The sequence below is a fragment of the Exophiala oligosperma genome (genome assembly GCF_000835515.1).
Source record: "Exophiala oligosperma strain CBS 72588 unplaced genomic scaffold supercont1.10, whole genome shotgun sequence".
Classification (NCBI taxonomy): Eukaryota; Fungi; Ascomycota; class Eurotiomycetes; order Chaetothyriales; family Herpotrichiellaceae; genus Exophiala; species Exophiala oligosperma.
In genome coordinates, this window is record NW_015622827.1 from 270,641 (window position 1) to 298,359 (window position 27,719).

The window sequence follows — 27,719 nt, forward strand, 5'->3', positions numbered from 1 at the left end:
CACTTCTTCGTTTTGGTACGCCGACGATCCGCCCCTGACATCTTGCATTTCTCCTTTTGGACGGACGGCTTTCTTTTTTAACACCCGTTTCTTCGGTGCATTTGCCGAGGTAGATGGCACACGGCACTCTGTATTTGGGACTTACTCCCGGATACGGGAACCTATCCATAGAACGTACATTTTGCTGGTGCCGGGACTTGCCAGCTATGGAAACGAGGAATATCAAAAGGCACTGGGAAGGAATAATGCGATGACAAACCTGTCAGTGATCCCGACACGCCGTAGCACCGTCGCGCGAATATATATATATATATATTCTCGTGCGGAAAAGGGAATGGTTGTTTGGTTGTTTGGTTGCTTCTGATTTTTCATTTCGTTATATTTCAATTCCTTACATGATATCACCATTCTGCATTGTCAGTCGGTCTTTCCTCAGGGCATGATGCCGACATGGTTTTCATCAATCCAAAAGATAATCATTTCAATCAATCATCCTCAAAATCTCCTCGACACATCTCTCCGGCTGTTCCTGGTTGACCCAATGGCCGGCTCCGTCCACGAGGACGGTCCCCCTGTACATTCCGGGTTCGACACTCTTGTTCGTTTCCATGGCCTCGACGGCCCCCGGTTCCTGGTACGTCCCCCAGTCACTCTTGCCGCCGACGAACACCGTCGGGACCGCGAGTTTCGCGCCACTCCAGAGAGTCATCTCACCCGCTATCTCGGGCGACGTCTGGATGCGGTACCAGTTCAGGCCACCCTGGAAGGTGGTGCGGCCCCATTCGCCCACGTACACCGCCAGTTCGGGGTCCGGGAGCCACCGTCCCGCCCTGTTGGCCACGGTGCCGGGATCTTCGCTCGCCATGTCCCGGGCCACAGCCTCGCGCATCGTGTCGGCCAGGTCCATGATGTAGTAGCGCGGCATCTGGGACAGGGCGGGCGCCGTCCACCCCGCGAGGGCGTGAGGGGAGTTGCCGTCCCAGTCGGCGGATTTGAGGTGGAAGTAACCCCTGAGGAATTCGTGCAGGGCGGGACCCGTGGGGTAGGTCATTTCGTCGTTGGACGCCGGCGTGCAGTAGTACCATTTGTAATGCTTGCGGGGACGGGGTAGTTGAGAGAGGGACGTGTGAATGTCTTTGTCGTTGCTGTTGTTACCTTGTGCTTCGTCGCCGGCACCTCCTTGGGTCGGTGTTGCTGCTTCTGCTGCTGCTGCTGCTGATGTAGTGGTAGTGGTCGACTGACCATAAGATGGAGACGTGCCAAATGGCAGAGAGGGTGGACCTTTGAAAGGATGGGACATCAATACGAGACGACGAAACATGTCTGGACGAGCGAGCGCGCAGTACGTCGCCGTCACGGCTCCAAAGTCGTGCCCTACGATGGCGGCGGCGTGAGTGTAACCTAGCGCGCTGACGAGGGTGACGGTGTCCCTGATCAGGGTCGTCGGACTGAACGAGGTAGCGGCCAGAGGCTGGCGGGAGAACGTCCGACCAAATCCGCGTTGGTCAAAAGCCACGGCATGGTACCCCTTTGCCGATAGTAGAGGGAGGATCTTGCGCCAGGAATACGCGATCTCGGGAAAGCCATGGCACAGGACGATCAGAGGTGGTGGTTTGGTGTCTGCAGAGGAGGTGAGAGTCGAGGGCAGAGATTCGAGAATGTGAAATACCAAACCACGAGGACTGGTGTCGACGAACCGAGATGTTATGCCCTCGGGAAGAGAGAGGGGAGGAAGTGTGGTTGGATCAGGGGAGGTGGAAGGGGAGTCTTGATGTGTGTATGCCATGATGTGTATGTGTTATGAGAAGCAGTAGCTCGGGGTGGATGAATTTCCCTTGAAGACTGTACGGGAATACTTGCAGAAGATTATATGCTTCTCGTGGATGCTATGAGGTCTAATGAGTCAGAGTGATATTGGAACGTCTGGTCCAATCGAAACATGACGTGAGGTTTGGTGGTCAAGGATAAAAGTAGAATGGATGATATATAGACCGAGGTGCTTTTGATGGGCCGATAGCGGGGCTAGGCGGATACTGCGGGTGGGAGGCACTGGTGCGGTACCGGGAATACTTCAACAACCACTGGGAATACCATGTGGATAGATATTGCGTATGCTTCTAAGAGATAGAGGACATATCGACGCATGGTTCGTATACATTCCCTAATCTGGTGCTTCGTCCGTATGAGTGTGATTTGATGCAGAGACCTGACGTGGTGCAGAGACCTGATATGACATGATTCGATCAAAATGCGAAGTCCTTATTTAGTTGATCCCTCGTCAAGTTCCCATGTAACAACTGGCCTTATTCATAAAGACTTTGGTAGACTGTACGTGATATTCCCTTTGTCCGATACCTGTTCAGCTCTCACCATGCCATGACTCATTGTCCAACAACACCAATATCGACTTGAACACTGTCGAAATTCTAACTTGGAAACTTTCCAACAAGACAATGCCAATCTTCACCTGTCCAGATAGCTTGACTTTTGCCTCAGAGTCATTCTCTGTTCCTAATTTCGCAATTGCAAAAACAAGAGTCGCAAGAAACACACAGACGGCGTCATGAGTGGCCTCGAACCTCCTTCGTGCTCTCTGCGATGCGACTATCTCTTCACCGGCGCCGAGAATCTGGCCAGCGTGGCTCAATGCCAGATCATAGTGACCGCTATGCGTCCATTGATCCAATACCCTGGCATGGAGATCTCCCAGCTCGACAGGGGTGGCTGATCTTGAGGCACCTTCACGAGCGACAATTGTATGAGCTATGTCTTGAAAATGCTCCAATGGTGTATGGAGAGCCATCACTATTGTGAAAAGTAGGGTCCTTGCAGATGGCATCTCTGTGAACTCTGTTGGTTTTGATTCCAAAAGTCGCTGTGAGTACATTTCAATTGTTTCGGGTCTCCAGTACTGTCCCATTGGCGATGAACAGTTTCCCGTGGGGTGGCTCATTGCAAACCAAGATATGGAACCAATACATGACAGCTCTTGGTAGAAGGTTGTCACTGACGCTGTATCAAGGAAATTTTGTGGATCGCTGTGTTCCAGCCTGCCCAGGAGTGTTTGAACAAGCTGAAGGTGCGGTCGTGCGAAACTTGGTTGTAATTGTAGTAACAATGTGCGATAACATTCGATGATCAGAATGTCGTTGATCACGATGATTCCTTCAGAAGCTGAGTCAAGCAGGAGATCAGTATTGTCTAGCAATGTTTGATGATCTGCCATTGCTTGGACGAGTCCAGAATGAGATGCTTCACTGATCTCATCGGATCTCTGGTGTCCACTGCATAGCCCGAATATCTCTAGGGCTATATATGTTTGCAGCAGACTAGCTGACCTTTCCAATGTATTGATGCTGCAATCATCTAGAATAAGATACGTGAGCATCCTTTGGCTGTCAGTGTAGTACAGTTTGGCAATGATCTCGCTTCCAGCAGAATTACTGAACAAAGCGCCGACGGCAGCCATGGCAAGTACCTGTGCGGGAAGGGTATGTACAGAGACTTCATAGTCCGTAAAAGAAGAGAAGACCTCATCGACATGTCGGAAGAAAATGCGAATCAACACATCAATCACCTCAATGTCGTATTGCCGTGGAATCAGCGGACGCTTGATCCAAGAGTCTAGGCGTTCGCGTTGATCCTGAGACGGGGTGTCCCGGGCAAATACAGCTCGATTAAGCCTCTCATAAGCAGTATCAGTCTGAATATCGCTACCGTAGCTGTTGGTAAGCATCGTCTCATCAAAAAGTATATCGAAAGATGTAGAATCACCAGGGTCAAATCCCAGGCCATTCAAGAATTCGGATCCGATGTCGAATAGACAAAGAGCCTATGAGATATTAGCGAGGGATCTATGGCCTCTTTGTGTAAAATAGTATACCTGGCTATAGTCGACCTCTTGTAATTCGGACTGCAGATCAACCAAGGGGGAAATACCTTCATGCTGTCCTGCTATTAAAGGCGAAAAATAGGGATCTGATGGTCGCAATCGTTCGTCATCTGCTATGACAGTTTCGAAGTCCTCAAGAACTTCAGTGGCTATGTCAATTGGGGGAGACCCTTGGGTAGGAAAAGATTCCATAATCGGTCCTGTCATGTCCGGCTCATGGGTCCTTTGAAGCCAAGTAGAGGCAGACGCGTTTCCTCGACGCTTTTCTCTCTGATAGGTACATGCCGTATTCTTAATGGAGCATTTTTGGCACGGTGAACTCCCATTGCATTTCAACTTCTTGCTATGACAGTAGTCACAGGCAAGCCTTACCCGTGGCCTGCGTTGGCTTCGAGATGTGGTGGGAATATCTAGCATTTCCCGGCGTTTGGGGCATGATTTGCCCATATGCCTGCGCAAAACATCATCACGTTGATAGTGCTCGCCGCATAACTTGCAGACAAATGGTGCTGCACCGCTGTCTTGACCCAGATTAGCATTCGATCAGGAGGCAATCCATAGATAGTGATATCATACGTATCAGTAGATGCCTGGCCAAATGCTCTGCTCGGCTGAAAGTGCGTCCACAGATTGAACACTGAAGTTGACATATATGTTAACGAACGTGTGTATGTAGTGTGTCAGAGGAACGTACGGTACGATCAGCAGTCGCACTGGCATTGTCCGTGGGAGCTTGCAGTTCCTCCATATCCGAGCATCATTCAGGCAGTGGAAGGTGGAGAATGACGATGAACATGAGATGAAGATGACTGAACTTTAGACCAACACCAGGTTCGAGAAAGCCGAAGTACGGACAAAGTGCGGGATATCGGGGGAAAGCCATCGACCAGGTTGAGTAGGAGGCACCCGGCCTACATGTGGATAAGCGAGGCTCCATAAAGTATGGGGTATTGAATAGTCAGTAAGATACTGTTTGTGACATGTATTCACTTCCAGCTCAGTGGCTTCATCGCTTCCTGCCTTCCTTCACGATTTTCTCTCATGGACCCGGCACCATTCACTAGACATTTCTACATGCATTGTCAGCAACAGGTGGAACAATGTCAGTACACCACACCACTACTCTATCCACAGCAAGCCTGCAGTACAATCGGTGGACGCCTGAAGAATATGCCGCAGAGCAAGATCAGCAACATCCAGGTGCGATCTTCTTGAGGAAATACAAGAATGATTTGCTCGAGAAAGAGGGTAGGCAAGGACACCAAAGGCTCTTGAACAAGGAAAGGGCACCTTGCCTACAAGCACTCGCCAAGTCTACAAATACCTTGCATGCAAGTGAATCCTCACTATGTTTAAGTCTCCGATCAACGCGAATAAGTCAAGCTAATGACCGTATCAGCCTGCATGGCCATTGAGCTCCTTCCAGGTGGAACTCGACCTACCTCCAGTAGACGAGACTCAGTTGTTGTGTTCTGTACCTTTTACTCGATTTTCTCATCACTACACCACTCTGCACTACATAGGTGCGGCACCGTGCATGACAGACGGTGGCTACTTTTCTCATGCTCTGGCCGCACTCGGTGCTGCGCTGCAAGGCTCTCCTTACCGCGTGGCTCTTTGGCTGCATGCAAACCGTACACTTACTGCTACCTTGGCCATCAACAACAGAAGACTTCGAGAATTGAAAGCGCATATAGCAGTGAGTCGCATATCCAGGGGCCAACTGCGGTATGACTTACTGACGTCGATTATGACAGTGGCCACTGATTGAGACGGCCGCCGTCATGAGCAGTGATCTGGTCTTATGGAGACGTGCTAACATCGCTCGCGGATTCCCTGAAACGGTGGCTTCTATTACCAGAATTATGAATGGCAAGAAACTAATCTGATGCAGGCTATAAGGAGATGGTGGAAGATTCTGGGAGGTGCCGCAGCCCGAGGTGCACACATGTAAGATCAGCCCTCGATGCGGCAGACAATACTGACTTCGAAGATTCGGCTCACTCACACTGTATACTCTGCAACTTGACCTTCTAAAAGCACTACATATGGGTACGACACCAACCATAGCCGCGTCATTTGGCCATCTTCCGCTAGGAGAACCCCCAGATTTCTCAATCCTAGACGTTCAGGATCAACTCTTCAACGAGGCCAGCGACTCAGAGACACGTGAAGAGAATATTCTTTCTCGTCTCTTGATTATCTTGAACCATCTTTTAACATACAACTCCATTCTTCATCCATTTCAAGGCAAATCGATCGGAACACCAGAAACAAAATTTAAAGTATCATCACTTACTCAAGAAGAGCAAACCCATCGATCTCGTAAACGAATTGCCAATGCACTTTCACATTGGCATCAACGGCATTTCGAAGCCGTATCAGCAGAGCTTCAAACTTTATACTGCTTGACAAAGCTTTGCTTTCTAGAGCCTAGACTCCAGTCATTACTTACAGAAGCTGGCTATCCACCTCGATGCACTCATGGCTGGGCGTCCGGATTTGGGCCGTCCTGTTCACCCGCTCCAGAAGCTGTACACTATGCCTGGCTGATTCTTGAGTTTGTCTCTCACTCCAAAGACCGGGTCGCTTTGTGGTTGCCCATCGCCACATTCTTGGCTGCTCTTTGCATATGGAGAAATATCAAATCTAACGGGGATTCCCGAACATATGGATCGATCAAGGTCCTCAAGCTTTTTCGAGACGAGCTTGTGACCATGCCCTGGCCTTGCTGCTCTGTCATGATTCAGACTCTGGATATATTGTCATAAGATCCTGCGTTTCCCAGGGAGGGTGACGGATAATATGGCTGTAATAAAAGCCCTGCTTTGTAACATGCCGTACAAGTAAAGTTCGTTACTGTATGTGAGCCGGTCAAAGTATCATTCAAGAAATGAGGAGAAGAGTATCCACGAGCGTGGCAGGACCTCTAACATTGAGGGTCACCAGCATCATCTCGGCAATATGCTCGGGTCAGGTGGGGGATTCGGCCGAATTCACCTCCAGGTGTTGAACACGATGCCCAATATGAGATCATCTATGGAGACCTTGGGCTAGAGCATAGCTGGACTATCGTCTTTTCTAGCTGCTCCTCCAGGGCATCCCTAGTGGAAGCGTATTTCGTCCTTGCCAAGCGCCTGTCTATGGTGTACCCATAGAGAGAATTGTATGTTAGTCGACATCAGGCTGTTGCGCGCCATGAAGCTCGAACATCTCAGCTCCGAAGCTCTCTCGACCCCTTTGAAGGTATACCCCCTCCGATACCGCCTTGGCCTTGATCTTCAGTGATCAACATGGTACGGCAATTGCAGAGCAATCGGCCGAAGACCTAAATTCCGGGGCTATCGAGCCTGTTCGTGCCATGCTTCTGGACGAAGCAATACATAACTACTCGCCTCCATCGGCAGGAATCATGAATTGAACCAACTTCTCCAAGTAAACTTCTCATCATGATCGGAAGGGATGTTTTGAAAGCGTTTGTACTCGTTGGGCTTACAGCCTCTCTGTGCGCCGGTAGTATTCTTCAGGATCTTGGACCCAAACTTTCGCCTCAAGCGTGGATCACCACAAACAACTCGACTGCTGTTCGATGGAGTGATTACCATCCACCTACGGCCGGCTACTATGTTCATGTGGCAGAGGAAGCAGATGTTGCAACAACTGTCAGTATTGAAAACCAAATTGTCAATGCCAATGCTGACAGACTGACACACCTCAGGTTAAATACTGCAACAACCATAATATTGGCTTCCTCGCTCAGTCTGGTGGTCGTGGATGGAGTACTACATTCAACACAACAAAGGACTATGTCATAATGGACCTGCGGAACCTCAACTTTGTCGTCATCAATGGCGAGACAAACTGCTCATGTTGGCGGTGGTGCCAATTTTGGGGAGATTGTCGATGCTGCCTATGAGAACGGACTGCAAATGGGTGAGTGTACATCTTATCTGCCGTTTCTATCTGTATGTCTGAGTGTTTCCGGCTCTGACATCCTCAACAGTCAACGGTGGATGTAATTGCGTTGGGCAAGGGGCATTGCTAGGAGGTGGCCTCAGTCGATTCTCGAACCGATATGGCATGGCTTTGGATCAAATTCTGTCCGCGAACCTGGTCACAGCTGAAGGCCAGATGATTGCCGTTTCCAACTCTTCCCACCCAGATCTTTTCTGGGCCCTGAAGGGGGCGGGAGCCAATTTTGGTATTGTGACGTCCACCTTACAGAAAGCCTACCCTGTCATCGACGATGGAATGGTATGGTACGGTGTCCTTTCGTTCCCTCGCAGCAAGCTGGAGGGCTACATCGATGCTCTCAACAATTTGAATCTCACTGAAGACATGGTCATTCACTGGGGCTTCAACTACGACACTCCCAACTCCACGGGCACTCCCATCATCACTTCCCAGGTGTTCTTCTGGCGAGGAGATGCCGAGGCTGGCAAGAAAGCCTTCAAGCCTCTCTACGACTTGGACCCGTTCAGTGACACGACCCAAGTCATGCCCACCACCGACTTGAACAGCTACGTTGATGGCTTCTGTGAGGTTGGAGGTCGCAAGCCAGGCTGGCACGTCGGGCTGAAATCCCTGGATTACAACACGTTTTCGTCGGTTTGGGACCGTTGGGTGGACTTTGTGAATGGCTCCCAGTTGTACCATACAGAAATCCTCGTCGAGACCTATTACACCGAAGGGATAAGGAGGGCCGCAACTACCAAAGACGCTGCGTACGCACAGAGAGACGTCAACCACTTCGCCATGACAATTCCATATTGGGAGGATCCATCAATGGACAGGGAAGTACAGGCATACGGAAGTGGAATCCGTGATATGTTCAAAAACACGAGTGGCTTTAACCCTGACAAAATGTAAGTTGTGGAAGGTCTCCTAACGATGAACACATAATGCTGACATTCAGTGACTTGCACAGGTACATCAACTTTGCATATGGTGACGAGCCACTTGAAGAGATCTACGGAGATAGTCTGCCACGTCTGAGAACTCTCAAAAAGCAGTGGGATCCAAATGGCAAGTTCAATCAATGGTTTCCAATAGTCTGAGCTGGTGTCATTGGATTATACGAGTCATATGTACGTAAAATGCACGGTTACAGAATTTCCTATCTTAAAACATTTCTTTCAACGTCCACTTGTCCATGACAGTGGAAGCACATGGTGTCGAACCTAGTATGTGAATTCGCAATGATGTCCCGTATACTCCGTAGTGCAATGGTCACTCCTCGAGGAGCATGCCATGCCTTGCATTTGCACACTAGCTAGACAGCCCTCCTTTCGGTACCCTTCAGTTGTCCCTGATGACGCACGGTCGGTACTTGTGGGGGCTAGTGATCATGCTTCAACTCTCACATCTGCCGACGCTTCTCAAGGCGAGAGAGGCCAGATGGCTAGTATCGGTGGTGCCAGCGCAAATGAGCTACAACGGCCGAGATCCTACACCCGATGTACCTTCGAAAACACTATGAGCGCGTTACAATGGTGGTTCTAGTGTACGGGTCTTGTGCAGTATCGTGTCACAATTCTGAGAGGGATCGGTGCCGGTGTTCTTATAATGATGCAGAGATGTTCTCCATTGAAAGTCTCCTCACTATCTAGCATTTCAGATCCTCGTACTTTTTCAGCCATGCCTCTGGAATTGAAGAATCTGCACGTCATCGACGACCAATCGTTCGACTACGTATTCGAGAGAGATGTTGACATCCCTCTGAAAACAACAAAACCAGCATTCGAAGGAGATCCCCTTATTGTTCGTGCAAACGTCTACCGGCCCAAAAAGCCAGGGAGGAGGTTCCCTGTACTGGTCACCTACGGGCCCTACGGAAAAGACATACCTTACTCTCAGTTCCACGCCGCTTCGTTTGCAGAAGTCAATCCAAAGCACAAGTCAACCCATTCGGCATGGGAAGTGCCCGACCCGCTGTTCTGGACGTCCAACGACTACGTGGTCGTGCGGGCAGATGAACGTGGGACGGGAAACAGTCCTGGGTTCCTCGACTCTATGAGCTCCGGGACTTGTGACGGGTTCGCGGATGTCATCGAATGGTGTGCGGACCAACCATGGAGCAGTGGCAGGGTAGGACTGTTGGGCATCAGTTACTACGCCGGATCTCAATGGCGAGCGGCGGCTAGGAATCCCAAGGGACTGGCATGCATCATACCTTGGGAAGGTCAGACGCTTTGAAACAGCACCGGGTTCTTTCTTTTCCACCAAAGTTCTTGATTTGATTCTCCTGAACCGTCGCTCTCATGGGGGTTACTGAAGTGCCGGAACTGACCACCACCCAGGTATGAGCGATTATTACCGAGACCGAGTAAGACATGGCGGGATCTTGTCGAACCAATTCATAAGTACTTACATCCCCTTTGCGGCCCTCCTTTCATTAGTATCTTGTCCGTGTGCTATTCTCTGACACCGGTCAAACAGAATGGTGGTACGATAGACAAGTCGGATCCAACCAATACCGTCTCGGTGGGAGAACCGAACGAAACTGGGGCACAGACAGTCTGGAAGGTGTCTTGTCCGCCGAAGAACTGTCTCGGTACAGGGCAGAGCAGCCCGTCGATTGTGCCAACAACAGATACCGCGACGACGTATACTTTGCCTCGCGGGATTTCAAGCTCTCGGACGTCAAAGTTCCCGTCCTCAGCGTCGCCAACTGGGGAGGAATCCACCTCCACCTTCGAGGCAACGTGTTGGGTTATCTCGGGGTCGGGTCCGAGTTCAAGTACCTCCGCTTCATCACAGGACGACACGACCTCCCATTCTTCTACGACGAGGAAGTAAAAGTGCAAAAGTCATTTCTCGACGCGTGTCTCAAGGGTGACGATCCAGGAGGGTGGCTGTCAACGACACCAGGGTCACTCCCACCCGTCAGCCTGTACGTGAGGCAAGGCAACCCCGGTTTCAATGACGCAGAAGCGGAGCGTCTCGCGTTCCCTCGTAGAGCGGAGTGGGAATGGCCCATCGCAAGGACAGTCTATACGAATTATCACCTCCGCGCCGCGGGAGAGATGTCCACGACACCGCCACCACCAACCACGGTCACCACCGCGTCAGGGAAAGGGACAGTTTCCTACGAAGCTCCGAAAGGCCGCAAGGTCTTCAAGACACCACCGTTCACCGAACGATGTGAAATCACAGGCCACCCGACCGCAAGACTGAGTGTATCCCTTTCTCCGTCGTCCCGAGAGGAAGAAGGGCCGTCGACCACACCCACAGACATGGACATCTTCCTCACGCTGCGTCATTACGACAGGCGTGGCACCGAGATCTTTTATACCGGCGCGGTGGGTGACCCCGTCCCCGTCGTGCGAGGTTGGTTGCGGCTGTCACTCCGCAGCCTCACCTCGCAGCCTACGTTCCTGAGCGACGTTGTGCCCGAGCGCGACTACCTCTCCACGGACCTACAGCCGGTGGAAATCGGCAAGGTCTACACGGTCGACGTCGAGATCTGGCCCACCTGCGTCGTCGTGGAGGCCGGGGAGGCCCTCGCGTTGGAGGTTTCGAGCTGTGATTCGCCGGAGGGAGTGTCGCTCTTTGGCCACAACCACCCCGATGATCGGGCGGAGAGTGTTTTCAAAGGTTACAACCACCTCCATGTCGGTGGGTCGGAGTATGAAAGTTATCTGCGGCTGCCGATCGTCCCACCACGGGTTGGATGACCCTTCGATGATCTAGCATTCTACTTATGAGGTACTCTCCATTTATTTTGTAAAACGTCTACCGATATCGCTGCATGTCTTGGGCGAGAAATTGAGAGCGGAGCACTACCAGTACGAAACGCCGGGCGGGTGAAAGATGCAGATAAACGCAGGAGAAGCGTTCTCTCGGTCGTAAAAGGACCCAAATGTGCGAAGCCCGAAGGTGGTCGGTGGAGAGAGGCAAGCATGGAGCTATCCCCCACCCGAACCGAGTCCTTTTGGAATTCTACCGGCAACAATGGGTAGCCGTTATGAGGGCATAGATTACGTAGATGGGCGAGGAAAATATGATGAATGTTCGTCAAACATCCCATGCTTAGAATTGACCAGGTTTGGATCATCATCAACGTGACTTACCACGTCGTTTGTGGTTTTGCGGGTTGACCGAAAAAAAAGAAACACTTAGTATCACCGGATCGTGTGGCTGGCTAGAAAATTGTGGGAGGGGCACGAAAAGGGGGCCGAAGCCTTGCTACAAATTAACCTCAGCAATATTTGAGATGCCGAAACCAAATTCATCACGGCGCATTTGTATTTACAGCAATGAGAAGCTCCAGATAATACTGATAAAAATCAATTGTATGCCCTATCAAACAAATATCAAAGACTAAAACAGAGCCATTCCGTGTGCAGTCGTCTGGAATTTGTTCTCCTTCTTCGCCACCACATCGACATCAATTGTCCTCAGCTTCTTCACGTGTTCCAGATCGATCACATCTATTGTGCCACCTTTTGCGGCAGCCACGAACCCCAACCTCCCATCACTACTGGCGCGCATCGTCAATGGCATGATGCCTGACTCTACTTCACCCAGCAGAGTCTCGAGTTTTGCATCAAAGACGGAAACCTTCCCATTGATGGGAATGCGCTTGGCTTCGTCGAAACGATACTGCGCGACCATCACGACACCCGTGGGTGCCACGTGCACAGAGGCTGGTCCGTAGCCCTTTTCCAAGGGAACGGTCTTGACAATGTGTTCTGTCGTCAGGTCGATGGCCAGAATAGCCGGGTCGGATGGTAAAGTCCCGAACCGTAGGCTGGGCGTGGGGAACAGGAGATACTGACCACAGCTGGAAAGGTCTGGCTGTTCTGTGCCGCCGGGCACGTCGATTTTGCCTATCATGCGGGCTTCCTCAAGGTCGAGGATCGAGATGAATGGCGCAGTCTTGTTGCAGGTATACGCTCGTTTGCCGTCTGGTGTCATGACGAACCAGTGTACTTCGAAGAGGCACTCAATGCGTTTGGTGACCTTGTGGGTCTTCAAATCGATAGCAATCAATCCTCCGCCCAATCCATCTGCGGCCGAGATCTTTTCGACGGTCACCCACAAAATGTCATGTTGTGTGTCAATCGCAAAGTCGTGCGGAGCTTCGGCGGGCGTCACGTCAATGATATCCATGAATTTCATTGTGACCAGATCGATGATACTGATTTCCCGCGAGTAGCTACTGTACAAGCCATACATTCCATCGCGATAAGTGTGGGAAGCGTAAAGAACATTGCGCTTCTTGTCGAGACATAGCTCGTGAGGTTCCGCTGGAAGTCCGCCTAGATATCCTTTTCTGGTGTTTGAAGTCAAGTCGAAAAAGCTGATAGATTGCCCGGTACAGCTTAACACTGCTAAGGTGTTCTCCATCATGACTTGTGGTCAAGATATCTCTCAACAACGATAGAATAGGAGTTGAAGACGTATTGCGACATGCGACTGTGAGACCGAGGTCGAGGCGGTCTTTGTATCGCTTCGTAGGTGCAATAGAGTGCCTCGGATTCCGACAATGCGCGAGTCGATCCTTGTTACGTCTTTTCCAAATCCAACCCCTGAACGCCGTATGTAGCAGATCGTACATCCTCGGCGAACCTTAGTCGACCGCACGCGCCATACTCATGCTGGTCTCCGGCTTTGTGGGGGAGAGCCGAAACAGGGAGCAAGGGATCGCTGACGATCGCTCTTGTCACTACGACTCGACCGAGAATGACTTCGGCCTCTGCTGGTGATCCTTGTACGAAGACCACATGGAACGTATGCTTGTCGGATCTCCCGTTTAGAAGTCATTTTGATGCCAGCTGCCTCTCATAGGTGGTGCTTGACGAACTTGAGGAAATGAGGCTAAAAAGCATCTTGCCCCTGCTGCTTGTCAAGCTGAAGAATTGATCATCGCTCTGTTTGTGTTCACCATCCCAAAGTCCTTTCTCTGAATTATTTCGAAATGGATAGAGCTGGGAAATCGACCTCTCAAAACCCGTGCCTCAATATTGGTATTATCGGAGCTGGTCTCGCCGGACTTGCTGCTGCAACCGGGCTGGCTCGGGCGGGTCACAACATTGAGGTAACAATTCAGTCGAATGAAGTGTCACCCCTTCTAATGTGATGCAACAGATCTTCGAAAAATCAGAATTCTCGAGCGAGGTAGGGGCTGCAATCAACGTGTGTCCCAATGCTGGTAGGATTTTGTCTAGATGGGGATTCAATTTCCAGCGTTGGCAACCTTGTGTGGCTCAGGAGGTACGTAAGCGATGTTCAGCGTCGTTTAATCAGTGTGGGAAGGCAACCTCATTAATCCGGCTACTCCTCAGACACAGGTGATAGATGCCACAACCGGGAAGATCACAGTGCGAGTGCCGTACACTGACTTGAAGGAGCGATTTGGCCATCCATATTATTTATACCACAGAGTTGATCTGCATAATGGACTGAGAGAATTGACTTTGGAGACTAGGCAAGGCCATCCTCAGACCCAGTTGCGACTGTCATCTGAGGTTGTCGATATCGACTGCGAAAATGGGATCTTGACGCTGAAGGATGGAAGTCAGATCACTAAGGACCTACTGGTGGTAGCTGATGGTGTGCATGTAAGTAGAGACATGACGCAGGGCCTTGTCATGCCTCACATGCCCGTAGAAGCTTCGACGCTGACGCCAATACCATGGCCAGTCACGATTTGTCAACCTCATCAATGGAAAGTCCGCAGACGCCGAAGCTACAGGAATGTGCTCGTACCGCTGGCTGATACCAAAGAGCAAACTCCTCGAGAACCCAGAGTCAAAGGAATTCGTAAGCAAGTATTGCGACGGTATCAGAATTGCATATGCCTCGACCCATACACGTTTAGTATCGTATCCATGCAGGAGGTAATTTCGAACTCAGTACCCAGTTGAGACATTGTTGATGAACTGACGGATATGAAAAACAAGTGGAGAGTTATGGAACTTCAATGGCATACATCCAGAGAAGACTGGGCGTTTGGAAGTTGAGGGTGTGTTCGGTTATGATAGCAAAATCTACGGAAGTCGCTGACTCGAACAGATTGGGATGCGAGAGGCTCGACGGAGGACCTTGTCAACACCTACCGAGACTTCGGGCCACAGATACTGGAAGTCTGCAAGTGAGTAGCGATCATAAGGGGAGAGAAAGCATTGTTTCTTACAATGCGTGATGATGCACAGGCAGGCAGAAAATTTGAAACTCTGGAAGTTGATGTTCCGGTCGCCACTGGATACTTGGATTCGGGGGAAAGCTGTACTGATAGGTGATGCGGCGCATCCAATGCTACCTCGTACGTTGCAATGACTTTGCCGGTTTTTATGGTTCTTAACCTAGCCTGGTAGACCAAGGCCAAGGTGGCGCTCAAGGTATTGAAGACGGTGCAGCTTTGGGAATCATCTTTGCGAATGTCACCTCCAAAGATGACATCCCCAGGCTCTTGGGGCTCTTCCAAGAGGTTCGACATGATAGAGCCGCTGCCATTCAATGCCTATCCAACGTTGGCTACGACGAAGCTGGCACAGTTGGGAAGCTTCTTGAGCAGTATATTCAAGGGCCAGTGCCCAGTAAGTCACCGAGGAGATATCTTGCATTCTGACTGCTGACATCCGTTCAGAAACGTTCGACGAGATTCATCAGTTCAATTATGGCCACGATGTGATGCTGGAGGCTGAAGCTGCAGTGATTAAGAGTGGATTGAGACGGGAAAGCTATTAGATTAGACTGGCAGTGACAGGAATCGAGGATCGCGCACAGGTAGAATCGTACTTTGCCACTCAAAGACCTCTCCCTTTCGATGAGAGTGGTTGCTGTACTTTGGCCTGGTCCATGGTCTTACTCCTGTAGTTACTCCTGTAGTAGAGCGGCGCTTGAATAGAGTCGTCGAGTGCTAAAGTACAAGTATGTTATCTTTACGGAGTACAAAAGATCAGAAAGTCAGACGCATCCGAGGTGGAAAATGTGAGGGTGAGATCACATGCAAGATAAGATTAGATGTCCAAAAATCACGTGCAACTAAACAACTCCTATCACGTGCTCTCCACTTCTGCCTCTGTGTCGGTTGTTGTGATTCATCACAAAGATGACGTTGGAATGACACGAAAGGTGGGCTCCCTCTAGTTTCCTCTAGTTCCCCTGTCCTCCGTAGATGGTCTCGAGTGGCCTGAATTGATCGAATGGGATCCAAGACTGCGCCACCATCCTCAATATCTCCAGCTGGCATGGTCAACTGGGCACCAAAATCTAGAAACCCAACAAGGTTGGAGGACCAAGCTCGATCATTACCATTTCATTTCTCCAGCTATCAAAATTATCCTCTGATTCTTCTTGAATTGCTATTCGACACTGTCTCCCTTGATGCTATACCCAACACTTCGATTTACTTGCGCAATGGGGGACTACGTCGCTGCTCCTCCTCCTCTATCAGCTGGTCGATAGCATTTCAAGCCACTTGCCACACCTTTCCACCGCGCCCGCATCACCGTCGCATCGAGTCTCGAACCCTCGCGATATAGTCGCCGATATGAGTATCTTTCACCGACGAAGCAGGTCTGCGTCGGCCTCGGTATGTGTAGCTCTACCTTCACCCTGCTGTCTTCGTTTTCAATGTGCTGACGTATAATCCCAGCGGCCCCAGGCTCCTGCGTCCGCATCTGCCCATATGGCTGCGACTCAGGCCTTCCTGGCGAACAGAGCATCTCAGTCTCGGGATAATCTGTCAGCTTCCGCTGCAGCAACTGCTCTCAGGACTATGTCGCCTGCCCCTACCCCCGTCGACCAGGTCCAGACCAAGCGCATGATTCAAAGGCAAGCTTCTCTTTCTCAACTTTCTTCTGGATCCGGTCGGGGAAGATCAAGAGGCGGTCTACAAAGACAACACAGTTATGGTTCCATGACTGAGAGGACATTTAGAACTCCCTCGCCGTCACCTTCGAGACAGCCTTCGCGTCCGGAGGCTATCCAGGCACCACCTTTGCCGTCAATCCCACAACAATATGCCACTGCTCCAACGGCATCTGGGAAAAAGAAAAAACGTGCATCCAGCCAGGGTGCTCCTCCGCCGCGAGTATTGTCGCCGCCACCAACACAGCAGACCAACCGAGGACAGAGTCTGGATCGTTTCGGCAATGCCCAACCCGCAGTAGCGAGCCCAGCAAGCCAGTCGAACAATGTCTTACCACAGGTGCCTGAGCTTGAGCGAACGGATAGCCGCAATTCCATCAATTTCTCCCGACCTTTATCACCACGACCGCAATCTCCCCTTCCACAGCTACCTCTAGCAAATGGTGACAGGGTTACGATGAAACCTAGTTCTCAGCCAATTTCGCCGGCGCAAGCTGAAGAGATCCAGTATGATCTTACACAGACGGCAAATCAGCCAGTCAAGAAGAAGAAAAAGAAGGTTGCGCCCGCAGCGTCTGAAGGCAGTCACCTACACGGCGGGACGATGGCCAGCAAACCTGTGGTACACCCTCTGGAACCTGCTTCTGAGCCAGCATCACAGCCACAAGCCCCGGTTGGCGACGAAGGACAGCCCCGGGTTAGAAGGCGGAAGAAGAAGGCAGCTTTATCCGGTCAAGACACACATTTCCCACCTTCCGACACCTCATCAAGAACGGATTCGGATTCGGATTCAAATGCTGAAAGGGCTAGAGAAAGACGAGCACAAAGAGCCTCTGGGACACTGGCCAAACAGCCTTCTATAGTAAGGGAGGACTGGGAAGGTGAACAAGAAGAGGAAAGTGGTGGAGTGCAACCTGCACAGGTTCAGCCAACAATCGAGCAAGACTTCGCTGCTGGTCAAGACTTCATACCGGCACAGAGTAGGCGAGCATATAACACGGCGAATGTGTCGAGAAAGATTGAAGAGCCAGCTGCACCCGCAAAAGGAACTACCCAAACAGTCCCAGCAGGATCTCAAGCTCTCAATCCACCAAAGCAGTCCACCCCCGAGGTTTCGAACAACCTGCAGCTCACGGAACCTCGTCCACCAAGGGAAAATTCTCTCAGTCCTTCTAGGTCCACCAGGTTTTCTGATAGACTATCTTCCGACCTTGCAGCTGGACGAAAACACGAACCACTCCCGCGGTCTGTCTCCCCAGCGAAATCCGCCCTCAAGCACCATTCACCTAGCCCAGGAGACTCTTCCCAACGTGTTCGTGGTTCTAGCGTGACCCCGAGCGAATCTTCGGATTTGTCCAGCGCTTCAGTGGATGGTGGTCCCAAACGGAAAAAGTCTGTCCGGGTTAGCTTCGACGCACAGCCCGAGATTGTAGGCACGTCGGATGGTGTTCAGAGTACAGAGAGTCCGAACAAGGAGAAGAAATCCTGGCTCGGTCTAGGAAAGGCCAAGCCAACGCTCAATACTATCCCTTCCAATGACGACATGGAGGAGCTCATGAAACCAAGGCCTCAATTGCCTTCGTTCGGCAGTGTCAGGGGTCAGAAATTCCGCGACGCAAGTGAGGGGAGTATTTCTCAAAATTTATCGAAGTCTCCCCCATCGTCCATATCTGCTTCGACAAGCAGCCAGTCGCAATCTACTGCGTCGTCTGTGAATACTTATCCTTCGACGGGAGTCTCGAGCGATTTTGCCGTTGGCGCGATTCTAGCACAAGACATGCAGCACAAGGCGAGTCATGGATCAAATGAGCCACTGCCTCCTGAGGTCACCTCGGTACATGGTACCGTCTCGTTCTCTGACTCCGAAAGCGACACATCTGAAAGGGAAGAAGCACCACAAGCTCCCAGCAGGATGAAGGCAGAGTCAACCGCGCCCACAGCTGTCTCGTCAAAGCCTGCGACTATCAACCAGCAAGTCACACAACCTGAGCTTGTTGGACAAGTAGATTCACCAGTCGAATTGCCAGTTGTGTCTGTCTCACCTCCCACTCCCAAGCCCGAGGATCAATGGGAGGTTGAATTACCAGGAGGCTTTCCGGTGTCCCATGAAGCTCTCGCCCAACTCGGTGAATCTCAGAAGGAATCCAAAGAGCCTGGGGCAGAACCAGGTGATACTACGGAAAGCGAATCAGATAATGAGAGTATTTACAGCGATGCTGCAGAAGACCCTGCCGAACTTGATGGAACGGGATTCGGCTCCATCGATGCTATTGTTGACAGCCCGATGGCAACATCTGCACCAACAGGCATCGCTTCTCCGCCTGAAAGTCCACTCGCGCATGTTCCAGTGTCACGACCCCAACCGGTCTCAGTAGGCTCTTGGGAGCAGACTCAGGCACGATGGCGCGACCTTGCAGAGCAATCGAGAAGAGCGCCTGCGCCAGTCTCATCACAGCCAATTTCAGCGGATCAGGCCGAACTTCCAGTCAAAACATCCACAGATATAGCCTCACCAAGTCAGGCGGCACCTGTGCAGCAAAGTCTACCCGCTCAGCAGAAACCTTCCAAACCGAGGCCGAAGAAGACACCTGCCGCTATAGCTGCTAGAGCCTCTGTTCCAGGCACCGCCGTTGCTGTAAAGCAACCAGTGGATTCCCCACGACGCAAGAAGAATCAGCCTTCCGCCTACCCAAACGTTGCCTCAGCTCAACCCGGTGCACCTCCTGGGCCGGCTTCGCATTTCCGACATTCCATGAGAGCGGCTTCTCCAGTTGACACTGAGCTGACGATGCGCAGATCTATGCGGAATCGCAACTCTATGCCGGCTCCTGCACCCGTCTCTCAGCAACAGCGACCATCAACTGCTCCTTCGCACGCCTCCACGCAGCCGAGAGCAGCTCTACAAAAGAAGCACATCCCTCCTGCCTCCCTGTCGACTTCTGCTGCAGCAACTGTGTCAGCACCACGAGCAGCACCCGTCCAACCTACGAGTACGAATGACAGTGACTCAGAAAGTTCATTTAGGAAAGCTCGCAGAAGTAAGTCCACAGCGGGTGGCAAGTATACGATGCGTCGCAGCATGAGAGGTGCTTCAGATGCTACCTTACGCGATGATGGGCGTAACGGAGTCCGATCAGTCTCACCAGTGGGCCGACGGCCCTTCTCTTCGGGTGGTGGGCAGCACACAATGCGTGCTTCAATGAGAGGATCCGTTGACAGCTCGGTTCCCACCCTACGCGGGTCGACTGAAGCAAAAAGATCATCTTCTTTATTTGGACGACGACAAGAAAGCGTTCCTCCGGTGCCTCAAGCAACCATGGCGAAGCATCGCTCTCGATTCTCGGTTGACTCCGACGATGAGGACGACCGTCCCAAACCTGGGAAGTGGCTGTCACGATTCGCTGCCGATAGTGACGACGAAGATGACTTGACTCCTGTTCGTGGAATACCGCGGCGAGCTGGAGACAACGATTCGACCGACCTAGAAGACAGCTCAGACGAAGAGAGACCAAAGACCCCCATTCAACCAGCCAGGCTTCAGATCCCTCAGAACGTCATGTCGCCTGCGAGGAGTGAAGCAATATCACCTAATACCGAGAAGAAACGAGGCCTATTTGGACGACTGCGAGGCAAGAAGCAGAAGGAGGAAGCGCCATCTCCCATTGTCGAATCACCACAAATGCCTACCTCGAGCGATCTTTCGAAGCCGGCGAATCTCGGCTTCTCATCCAAAGCAGAACGAGATCGAATGATTGAGCAAACTCGAGCCCGATTGGAAGCTGCTCAGTCACCGTCGCAACCGGCACATCAGACGCACCACAAACTCCAACGACGTCAGGGGCCTCAACGGATTATGAGTGACTCGTGGCCTCTCCCTCCGAAGATTCCAGAGAACGAGGAAAATATGGACATTCGACCTAACACAGCCGACGGGCCGCCAATGCGTAACGGGTCGACACGGCTTAACCGAGGCAGTATGCGAACACAAGAGGTCCCCCTGGAGCCAATTGGGCGAGGTGGGAAAAAGAAAAGATTCCCTATGTTGCGAAAAGCCTTTGGGCTGAAAGATTGAGAGTGGTGGCTGCCCAAATCCAAGCCACCATTTCGCAATAGAATACACACATGCCTCTACGGCACCGACTCATGAGTTTTGTTTCCTTGTGTGCGTTTTTTCTATATCTACGTTATTTGATTGGATCAAGCATGATATGTATGATGGGACAAAGGAGGCCGAGCAATCTGGAATGGGCAGGGTTTTCGCAAAAATGGTGCTTGATCGTAAGCTGATTTTGCGGAAGTACAGTACACATATGGAGGCAGATGTTCTTAGAAAACAGTGCTGCATAGTAAATATCTAATCAGTAATCATGTACGAGTAACAAACAGCATACCAGAGGGTTCATATTTAGATACGAGCGTGACTTTGAACATGTGTTCGTGTCCGCATTGAGGAGTGTCCGTGGAGAAGCTCGCTATATTGAGGTATTTACTTACCCTACAGTCCTCCGTACATTCAGTGAGGCTCGGAGCACAGTGCTCCGTGTGGGTGGCCACTTTCCTGGTCTGTTCTTCTGTACAGCCAGTGGTTATAAGTGCATTCTAACTCCTCTGGGACAATGGCGGGAAGACTATGATGGAAAGCTGAGTCACGTTCATGACTTGAGGTAATCGTAGGGGTCTGATGATGATGATTAACAGAGGGTATGATCAGAACATGTGAAAAGGTGGGAATCTGAGGTAAGGATGAAGGTGGTATTCCGTATCAGTACCTGGAACTGAGCTGTCAAGAGGTCTCGACAGCGCATCAATTGATCAACTGATTGGTGTTCATTGATACAGAATAATAATGAGTGCCATTGGGAATATCTGTCCTCGACTGACTGCATGGAGCGTTCTTGTGGATTGTGTTGAGACGCTCGATCCAAGCCGGTTAATTTCCAGGTCAACGGATTGACGGGTACTTTAGGTAGCAAATACGAGTCCTTGTCCTCCGTAAGGGCTTCGGAAGAACTGAGATGGTTAATCCGGATTTACCCTGGAGCGACGCCCCTCGCTGCTATTTTCCCCCACCACTTATCATCACTACGGGCTTCCATTTGAGGGAGTTTCGCATTGTTTCTGCCCCGCCATATTCGTCACAGGCCTCTGGTTTCAAAAAAGCGCCATTTCTTTAAAAACACCGTCCGTCCCGTCTGCTCTTGCTGTACAATTTTTTGCCTTTTCATTAAAACACCTCTGCAAACCACCTTTACCAGATCCGTTCTTGCATCGGTTCAATACCAAATACCAGACCATAACCAACATGTCTTCCTCTCTCGATCAACTCAAAGCCTGTGGCACCGTATGTCCCTCAACTCCGCTCCGCTCCCTCCGGCTGAGCATCTCCGGATATAGCTAACATGCATGCCTTGCTTTCTAGACTGTCGTCTGCGATTCTGGTGATTTCCACACCATTGAGAAATACAAGCCTCAAGATGCCACCACGAACCCTTCTCTCATCCTCGCCGCCTCCAAGAAGCCCGAATACGCCAAGCTGATCGACCCGGCGGTCGAGTATGGCAAGAAGCACGTACGTTTCTGACCACGTTCTGATGATGGGAGAAGCCAGAAAAGATTGACACTTCAATACAGGGCAAGACCGTTGACGAGCAGGTCGATGCCACTCTTGACCGACTCTTGGTCGAGTTTGGCAAGGAAATCTTGCAGATTGTCCCTGGCAAGGTCTCCACAGAAGTCGATGCTCGATTCTCCTTTGACACAAAGGCTTCCGTGGAGAAGGCTCGCCACATCATCGAGGTAAGACCAGGCTTTCGTTGTGCTTCGAAATACGCATGTTCCGCGCTGACATGGGAATTGACCAGCTCTACAAATCCATCGGCATTGACAAGTCTCGTGTCCTGATCAAGATTGCATCCACATGGGAAGGTATCAAGGCCGCGGAGATTCTACAAAAGGAAGGAATCAACTGCAACTTGACCCTCATGTTTTCTCTTGTCCAGGCCATCGCTGCCGCTGAAGCCGGAGCCTTCCTCATCTCCCCCTTCGTCGGCCGTATCCTTGATTGGTACAAGGCTGCCATGAAGAAGGATTTCCCTGCCAGCGAAGATCCAGGTGTCAAGAGCGTTCACTCCATCTTTAACTACTACAAGAAGTACGGCTACAACACCATCGTCATGGGTGCGTCCTTCCGAAACATCGGTGAGATCACCGAGTTGGCCGGTTGCGATTACTTGACCATCTCACCCAACCTTTTGGAGGATCTGTACAACTCGAAAGATGCCGTTCCTAAGAAGCTGGATGCCAAGGCTGCCAGCTCTCTGGACATCCAGAAGAAGAGCTACATCAGTGACGAAGCTACCTTCCGTTTCGACTTCAATGAGGAACAAATGGCTGTCGAAAAGCTCCGTGAGGGTATCAGCAAGTTCGCCGCCGATGCCGTCACGTTGAAGGGCATCCTGCGAGAAAAGATCGAGAAGAGCTCTTAAGGTTCTTGAGATTGTTAGCAGCTACCTATTTGGACCTGATATCAGATTGTGGATGTGTGTGTGTCGATTGGTTGGGTTTTTGAAGTGACGACCATTTCGTGGAAACGACTTTCTTTCACCAAGACACCCCGAAAAATTTCATACTAGGTACTCCGTATTAGATTGGGCATTTGGCATGACAAGTACGAAATTTGAATTGAATCCAGCTACGAAGTACTTTGTATGGGATTCATTGAATATTGCTACGTATCCGTGTCGAGTACATATTTCATCAGGATTTGATTATAGCAATCCTCATGCTCATGTTCTTCTTTGTTACTGTTACTTGGGCAAAGTCTTTTGCCACCATGTTCGTATCATGATGGATTTCGCAGTCTCATCTATCGCCTTACGATGCTTGTCCGGAGGACTTGCTCCGACTCGCATGGGAAAGTCGTCGGCAAACCTTCCTGATGTAATGTTTGCCACTAACATGACATAATGGGGGACTAACATCAGGTACCCTGGTATTTGACTCTGTACGGTCTACATATCCCACCTTATCCTCGTGAATCCAAAGTTATGAACCGAAATTCTTGTTAATCCAGAATAGAGCTTTGACGACTAGGCAATGCTTCCTCCGTTGTTGTGGAGTACCGTGGACAAAACATATGTGACCAACCACAATACCGGAAAGATTGTTCGTCCGACTCGATCTCCGACTTATCGGACTCAGATCACGAACATTCATCGTTGGCTACTGCAGTATCCACACGTGGTGAGTGGCATATTGGACCAATGTAGGCGTGGAAGAACTTGCCCTGGAGAATAGAGTAAGTGCGATATCGTACAACTGACCCCTGACAGACAAGGTGAGTCGGGAGAATTGGGAGCACCGTCGGGGCCCCTTGACTTTGCCTTTGCGAAATCACGTCGTCGAGAAACAACAAAGTACGGTGGATTTGTTCTTTTAGGCACAAGTATAAGAGTCGATGTTGAGACCACGGACATGGGTGAAGACATACACCACTACAGCACTTTACTTAACTCTGCTCTACTACCACTGACAGCAATACAATACAATACAACACAACACAACACAACACAACACACCAACCGTCTACCAAGTTCCTCCCTGTCACGCGTAGATAGACACCAAAATTGAGAACGAACATGTCCAAAACAATCGCGGTTCTCGGTGCGACAGGGACACAGGTTAGTCACTTGTATTGCTCCTACTACTACTACTGTCACGCTGTGCCTACACCTTCATCACCTCTTGTGTATTCTAGAACCCTAATATTATATATCATTCACAGGGCGGTTCCGTTGTCCGCACCTTTCTCACCCTCCCCGGCTGGAAAGTGCGAGCCATAACGCGCACCCCATCGTCTCTTGCAGCTCAGAACCTTGCCTCGTCCGGTGCAGAAGTGGTCCGAGCTGACTTGGACGACCCCAAGTCTCTCGACGCCGCGTTTTTCGGAGCACACGCCATCTTCGCCGTCACCGACTTTTGGCAATTCGCTCAATCTCCCAAGACGCACGAACTCGCCGCCAAAGAGGGCATCACGTGGAACGAGGCCGCCTACCGCCTCGAAGCCCAGCACGGATTCAACATCATGGATGCAGCCGCTAGAGCCTGTGCGGGTGTCACGACCGCAGAAGGTGAAGGTGAAGGTGACTGTGTCCTGGAACGACTCGTGTTCAGTTCCTTGAGTGGGGCCAGACGGGCAAGCAAGGGCAAGAACAGTTGGGTCTACCACTTTGACAGCAAGAGGCGCGTGGTGGACTATCTTGCCGAAAAGGCCTCGGGTGGTGGTCCCGTGAGTGGTGGTGGTCAGGAAGACCAACGACAATACCAACAAATCTACAAGGCCCTGCTGGACCGTACGAGTTATGTACAGATAGGGTGGTTCCTGGACAATTGGAGCAAGAATCCGCTCCTCATGCCCAAGAAGGACGAAACGGGAATATACACTTTCAAATGGATCGGGTCTCCTTCGTCCGCCCCGCAGCACCTCCTCCCTTTCACCCACCCTCCCACCGACACGGGGGCGTTCGTCGAGGCCCTCGTGCTCAAGGCGCCACCAGGCACGACCATGTTGGGAGTTTCCGACCTCATGGGTTACTCCGAGTTCGTGGACAGATGGGCCGCGTTCCACGGCGTCGAGGCCCGGCTCGACCACCTGTCCGTCGAGGACCTGGACGCCATGATGCCCGGAGGGTTCGGGATCGAGGTGGCGCAGACCTCGGCCTACGTCGCCGAGTTTGGCTGGGACGGCGGCGAGGGCGCCGTCATGCCGGAGAGCGTCGGCGTCGACCCGGCCCAACTCACGGGCGTGGACGAGTACATCCGCACCGCGGATTGGAAGGTCGTGTTTGAACAGTGAGTTGTTGTTTACCTCACATTACGGACCAACTCTCCAAGCACCTAATATAGAGTGACCAATATATCCTACTGAATTTACCCACCTGGGCAACAAGACGACAATGAGATACTTTACTAAAAAGAAATCGCCTCAAATCTGTTCGTTCGTAGGGACACTACTGCACCTTTGAGAGAAGTACACCGACCAGATTGACAAGTCATTATTGGAATTAATATAAGAATGATCTGGTCTTCAAGTTTCAAGCCTGCATGCCTCGACCATCACAATCATGTTGTTGACAATCGCCGTTTCTTCCTCTTATGTCTCTTGACGTGTCTGCTTTCGGCCTTTTCGTTTTCGCCTTCTGAGGTTGAAAAGGGACCCTCCACGTCACGCGAATCTTGTGGCGATGAATCAAGTATCCGTGCCTGGCTCTTGAGACTCTCCACGACCTTTCCCATTTTATACATGCCGGTCGGGTCACTGTGGTCGACCAGCGGCGAGAGACGGGCCGGAAATAACCAGTCAAACACACTGTAACCCATGACCTCCTTGAAGTTGCCATACGGGCCGATGTCGAACGGGTTCCCACCAGGCAAAGTCTCCAAGATGGCAAATGTCCTTGTCTCGGGGACGGCCGTCGGGCTCGATGACACTGAGCCACCACCTGCCCGCAGTTGTTCCTCTGTCGTAGGGTTCGAATTTGGTGACCGATCTGAAACCTGTGGATGGTGGTACGCCGCCTGTGGCGCACCGGGCAACGTGTCACGACGTGCCATCTCGCGCTCGGTCTCGCCCAACGTCGCGCCACTCTGCTCGAGTATCTCGAACTGTTCACTCGCAGGGCGAGGGTATGAGATCAACCTGAGATCGTCACGTCCGGACGCGTGGTAGCGTTCCACCACGTGCCGCGGCACATGCACGGCCAGGTACCACACCTTGGTCTTGCGGGTGAAATTCTCAATCGTGCTGCTGTTCAAAAAGGCAAATTGGAGACTGCTTCCGCACATGCCGGCGCTGAAGACGAAGAACAACGCGGCAAAAATCAGTGCCAGGACCCAGTGGACGTTGAAGAACCCCCCGGGCTGACGGGACCTCCGCTGGGCGAAAAAATAGCTCACAAAGATCAACGTGTGGAGACAGAACAGGGCCGCCCAAAAGGTGAATTGGATGAAGAATTTGAAACTCGTCTCGGACACTATACCGCCGACCCACGGACAGAAATGGTCCATCTTGAGGACGCAACGGCCGAGTTCGCTGCAGTGGTGCGCCCGGTCGGGCTTGTAGTTGTAGCACGTCGAGCAAAACGGAGGGCGGCCGTCCCATCCGCAGACGAAGACGTCCTTGTGCCAGAAGTTCTGGGCCGCGTGGCCCGAGTCACGCTTGTGTCTGAACCTTCGAGGTGTGTAGCCTTCTTTTCCGTCAGGGTCGACCGCTTCCTCTTTGTGACTTCTCTGGCTCTCCCGGTGCGCCCGTTCTCTCTCGACAAAGTACTGCGCTCCGCGTGGGACGAGACCAGCGTTGAAAGTGATTGTCTGTATCAACCGGGCGAAACATATCAGGGTGATTAGGAGAAGGAGATAATATATGGTGAGGATGGCGACGGCCGCGCCGGTTTGTTTATGGGTGAATGATGGTGATGACGACGACCGAGTTCCGGGACGCGAGAGTAAATAGTCGACGCATATCTTCTCGGTGACGACGTAGGAGGAGTAACCGATGATGCCGAGGAGAAGAATGGGTACGATCCGAGCCGTGATGATGTTGCCTCGCTTGTTGTTCTCGCCAGGTCGCATCCCGTTGATCTTCTTCATGGCGTGGGTGAGGTGAAGCCAGACGGCTTCATGGGGGCTAGCAGTGGATTGTAAACATAGTGGAAGTAGAGATTCAGTCTAACAGTGACGCCGCCATGGGACAGCGAGCACACTTTTGTGCACCGAGAGGAAGTATTTAGTAGATAGTCGGCATGGGCCTGAGGTTGCGGACTTTGAAAGTTGGCATCGAGTACGCACGAGTAACTCCGTACGGGATTGGGGGGCGTCGTCATGGGGAATTCCATGAGACGAGGCTGGACAAGGCTGTGAGCGAACTGGGGCGGACCATGTGACTACGGGGCAATAACAGACCACAGACGCAATTACGGGAAAGCATACGTTATATGTCGCGCACGTTCTG

The 27,719-nt window shown here is 51.4% G+C and overlaps 7 protein-coding genes across 8 annotated transcripts; 4 read left to right on the top strand and 3 right to left on the bottom strand.

Moving 5' to 3' along the window:
* Positions 1 to 481: 481 nt before the first annotated feature.
* Positions 482 to 1,930, bottom strand: PV06_09293 (uncharacterized protein; the record flags this gene model as incomplete). Its single annotated transcript, XM_016410727.1, has 1 exon — positions 482 to 1,930. The coding sequence occupies exon 1, from the start codon at positions 1,784 to 1,786 to the stop codon at positions 482 to 484; it is 1,305 nt and encodes a 434-aa protein (XP_016258534.1). The 5' UTR covers positions 1,787 to 1,930.
* A 429-nt stretch (positions 1,931 to 2,359) lies between these two features.
* On the bottom strand, positions 2,360 to 4,084 carry PV06_09294 (uncharacterized protein; the record flags this gene model as incomplete). Its single annotated transcript, XM_016410728.1, has 2 exons — positions 2,360 to 3,832; positions 3,884 to 4,084. 2 exons carry the CDS (start codon positions 4,082 to 4,084, stop codon positions 2,360 to 2,362), a joined length of 1,674 nt encoding a protein of 557 aa, XP_016258535.1.
* A 1,345-nt stretch (positions 4,085 to 5,429) lies between these two features.
* Positions 5,430 to 5,781, top strand: PV06_09295 (uncharacterized protein; the record flags this gene model as incomplete). Its single annotated transcript, XM_016410729.1, has 2 exons — positions 5,430 to 5,591; positions 5,650 to 5,781. The coding sequence occupies 2 exons, from the start codon at positions 5,430 to 5,432 to the stop codon at positions 5,779 to 5,781; spliced, it is 294 nt and encodes a 97-aa protein (XP_016258536.1).
* Positions 5,782 to 16,091: 10,310 nt separating this feature from the next.
* Positions 16,092 to 21,120, top strand: PV06_09296. 2 transcript variants are annotated; one of them, XM_016410731.1, is made up of 3 exons: positions 16,092 to 16,433; positions 16,497 to 16,675; positions 16,781 to 21,120. In XM_016410731.1, exons 1-3 carry the CDS (start codon positions 16,392 to 16,394, stop codon positions 20,781 to 20,783), a joined length of 4,224 nt encoding a protein of 1,407 aa, XP_016258538.1. In that variant the 5' UTR covers positions 16,092 to 16,391; the 3' UTR covers positions 20,784 to 21,120. The 2 variants fall into 2 exon arrangements, with proteins under 2 accessions (XP_016258538.1, XP_016258537.1); XM_016410730.1 differs by having other exon boundaries at positions 16,497 to 21,120.
* Positions 21,121 to 21,729: 609 nt separating this feature from the next.
* On the top strand, positions 21,730 to 23,514 carry PV06_09297 (transaldolase). Its single transcript, XM_016410732.1, has 4 exons — positions 21,730 to 22,052; positions 22,131 to 22,280; positions 22,343 to 22,507; positions 22,573 to 23,514. Exons 1-4 carry the CDS (start codon positions 22,014 to 22,016, stop codon positions 23,194 to 23,196), a joined length of 978 nt encoding a protein of 325 aa, XP_016258539.1. The 5' UTR covers positions 21,730 to 22,013; the 3' UTR covers positions 23,197 to 23,514.
* A 210-nt stretch (positions 23,515 to 23,724) lies between these two features.
* Positions 23,725 to 25,685, top strand: PV06_09298 (uncharacterized protein). Its single transcript, XM_016410733.1, has 2 exons — positions 23,725 to 24,390; positions 24,495 to 25,685. The coding sequence occupies exons 1-2, from the start codon at positions 24,349 to 24,351 to the stop codon at positions 25,563 to 25,565; spliced, it is 1,113 nt and encodes a 370-aa protein (XP_016258540.1). The 5' UTR covers positions 23,725 to 24,348; the 3' UTR covers positions 25,566 to 25,685.
* On the bottom strand, positions 25,607 to 27,537 carry PV06_09299 (uncharacterized protein). Its single transcript, XM_016410734.1, has one exon. The coding sequence runs from the start codon at positions 27,356 to 27,358 to the stop codon at positions 25,832 to 25,834; it is 1,527 nt and encodes a 508-aa protein (XP_016258541.1). The 5' UTR covers positions 27,359 to 27,537; the 3' UTR covers positions 25,607 to 25,831.
* Between the last annotated feature and the right edge of the window lie 182 nt (positions 27,538 to 27,719).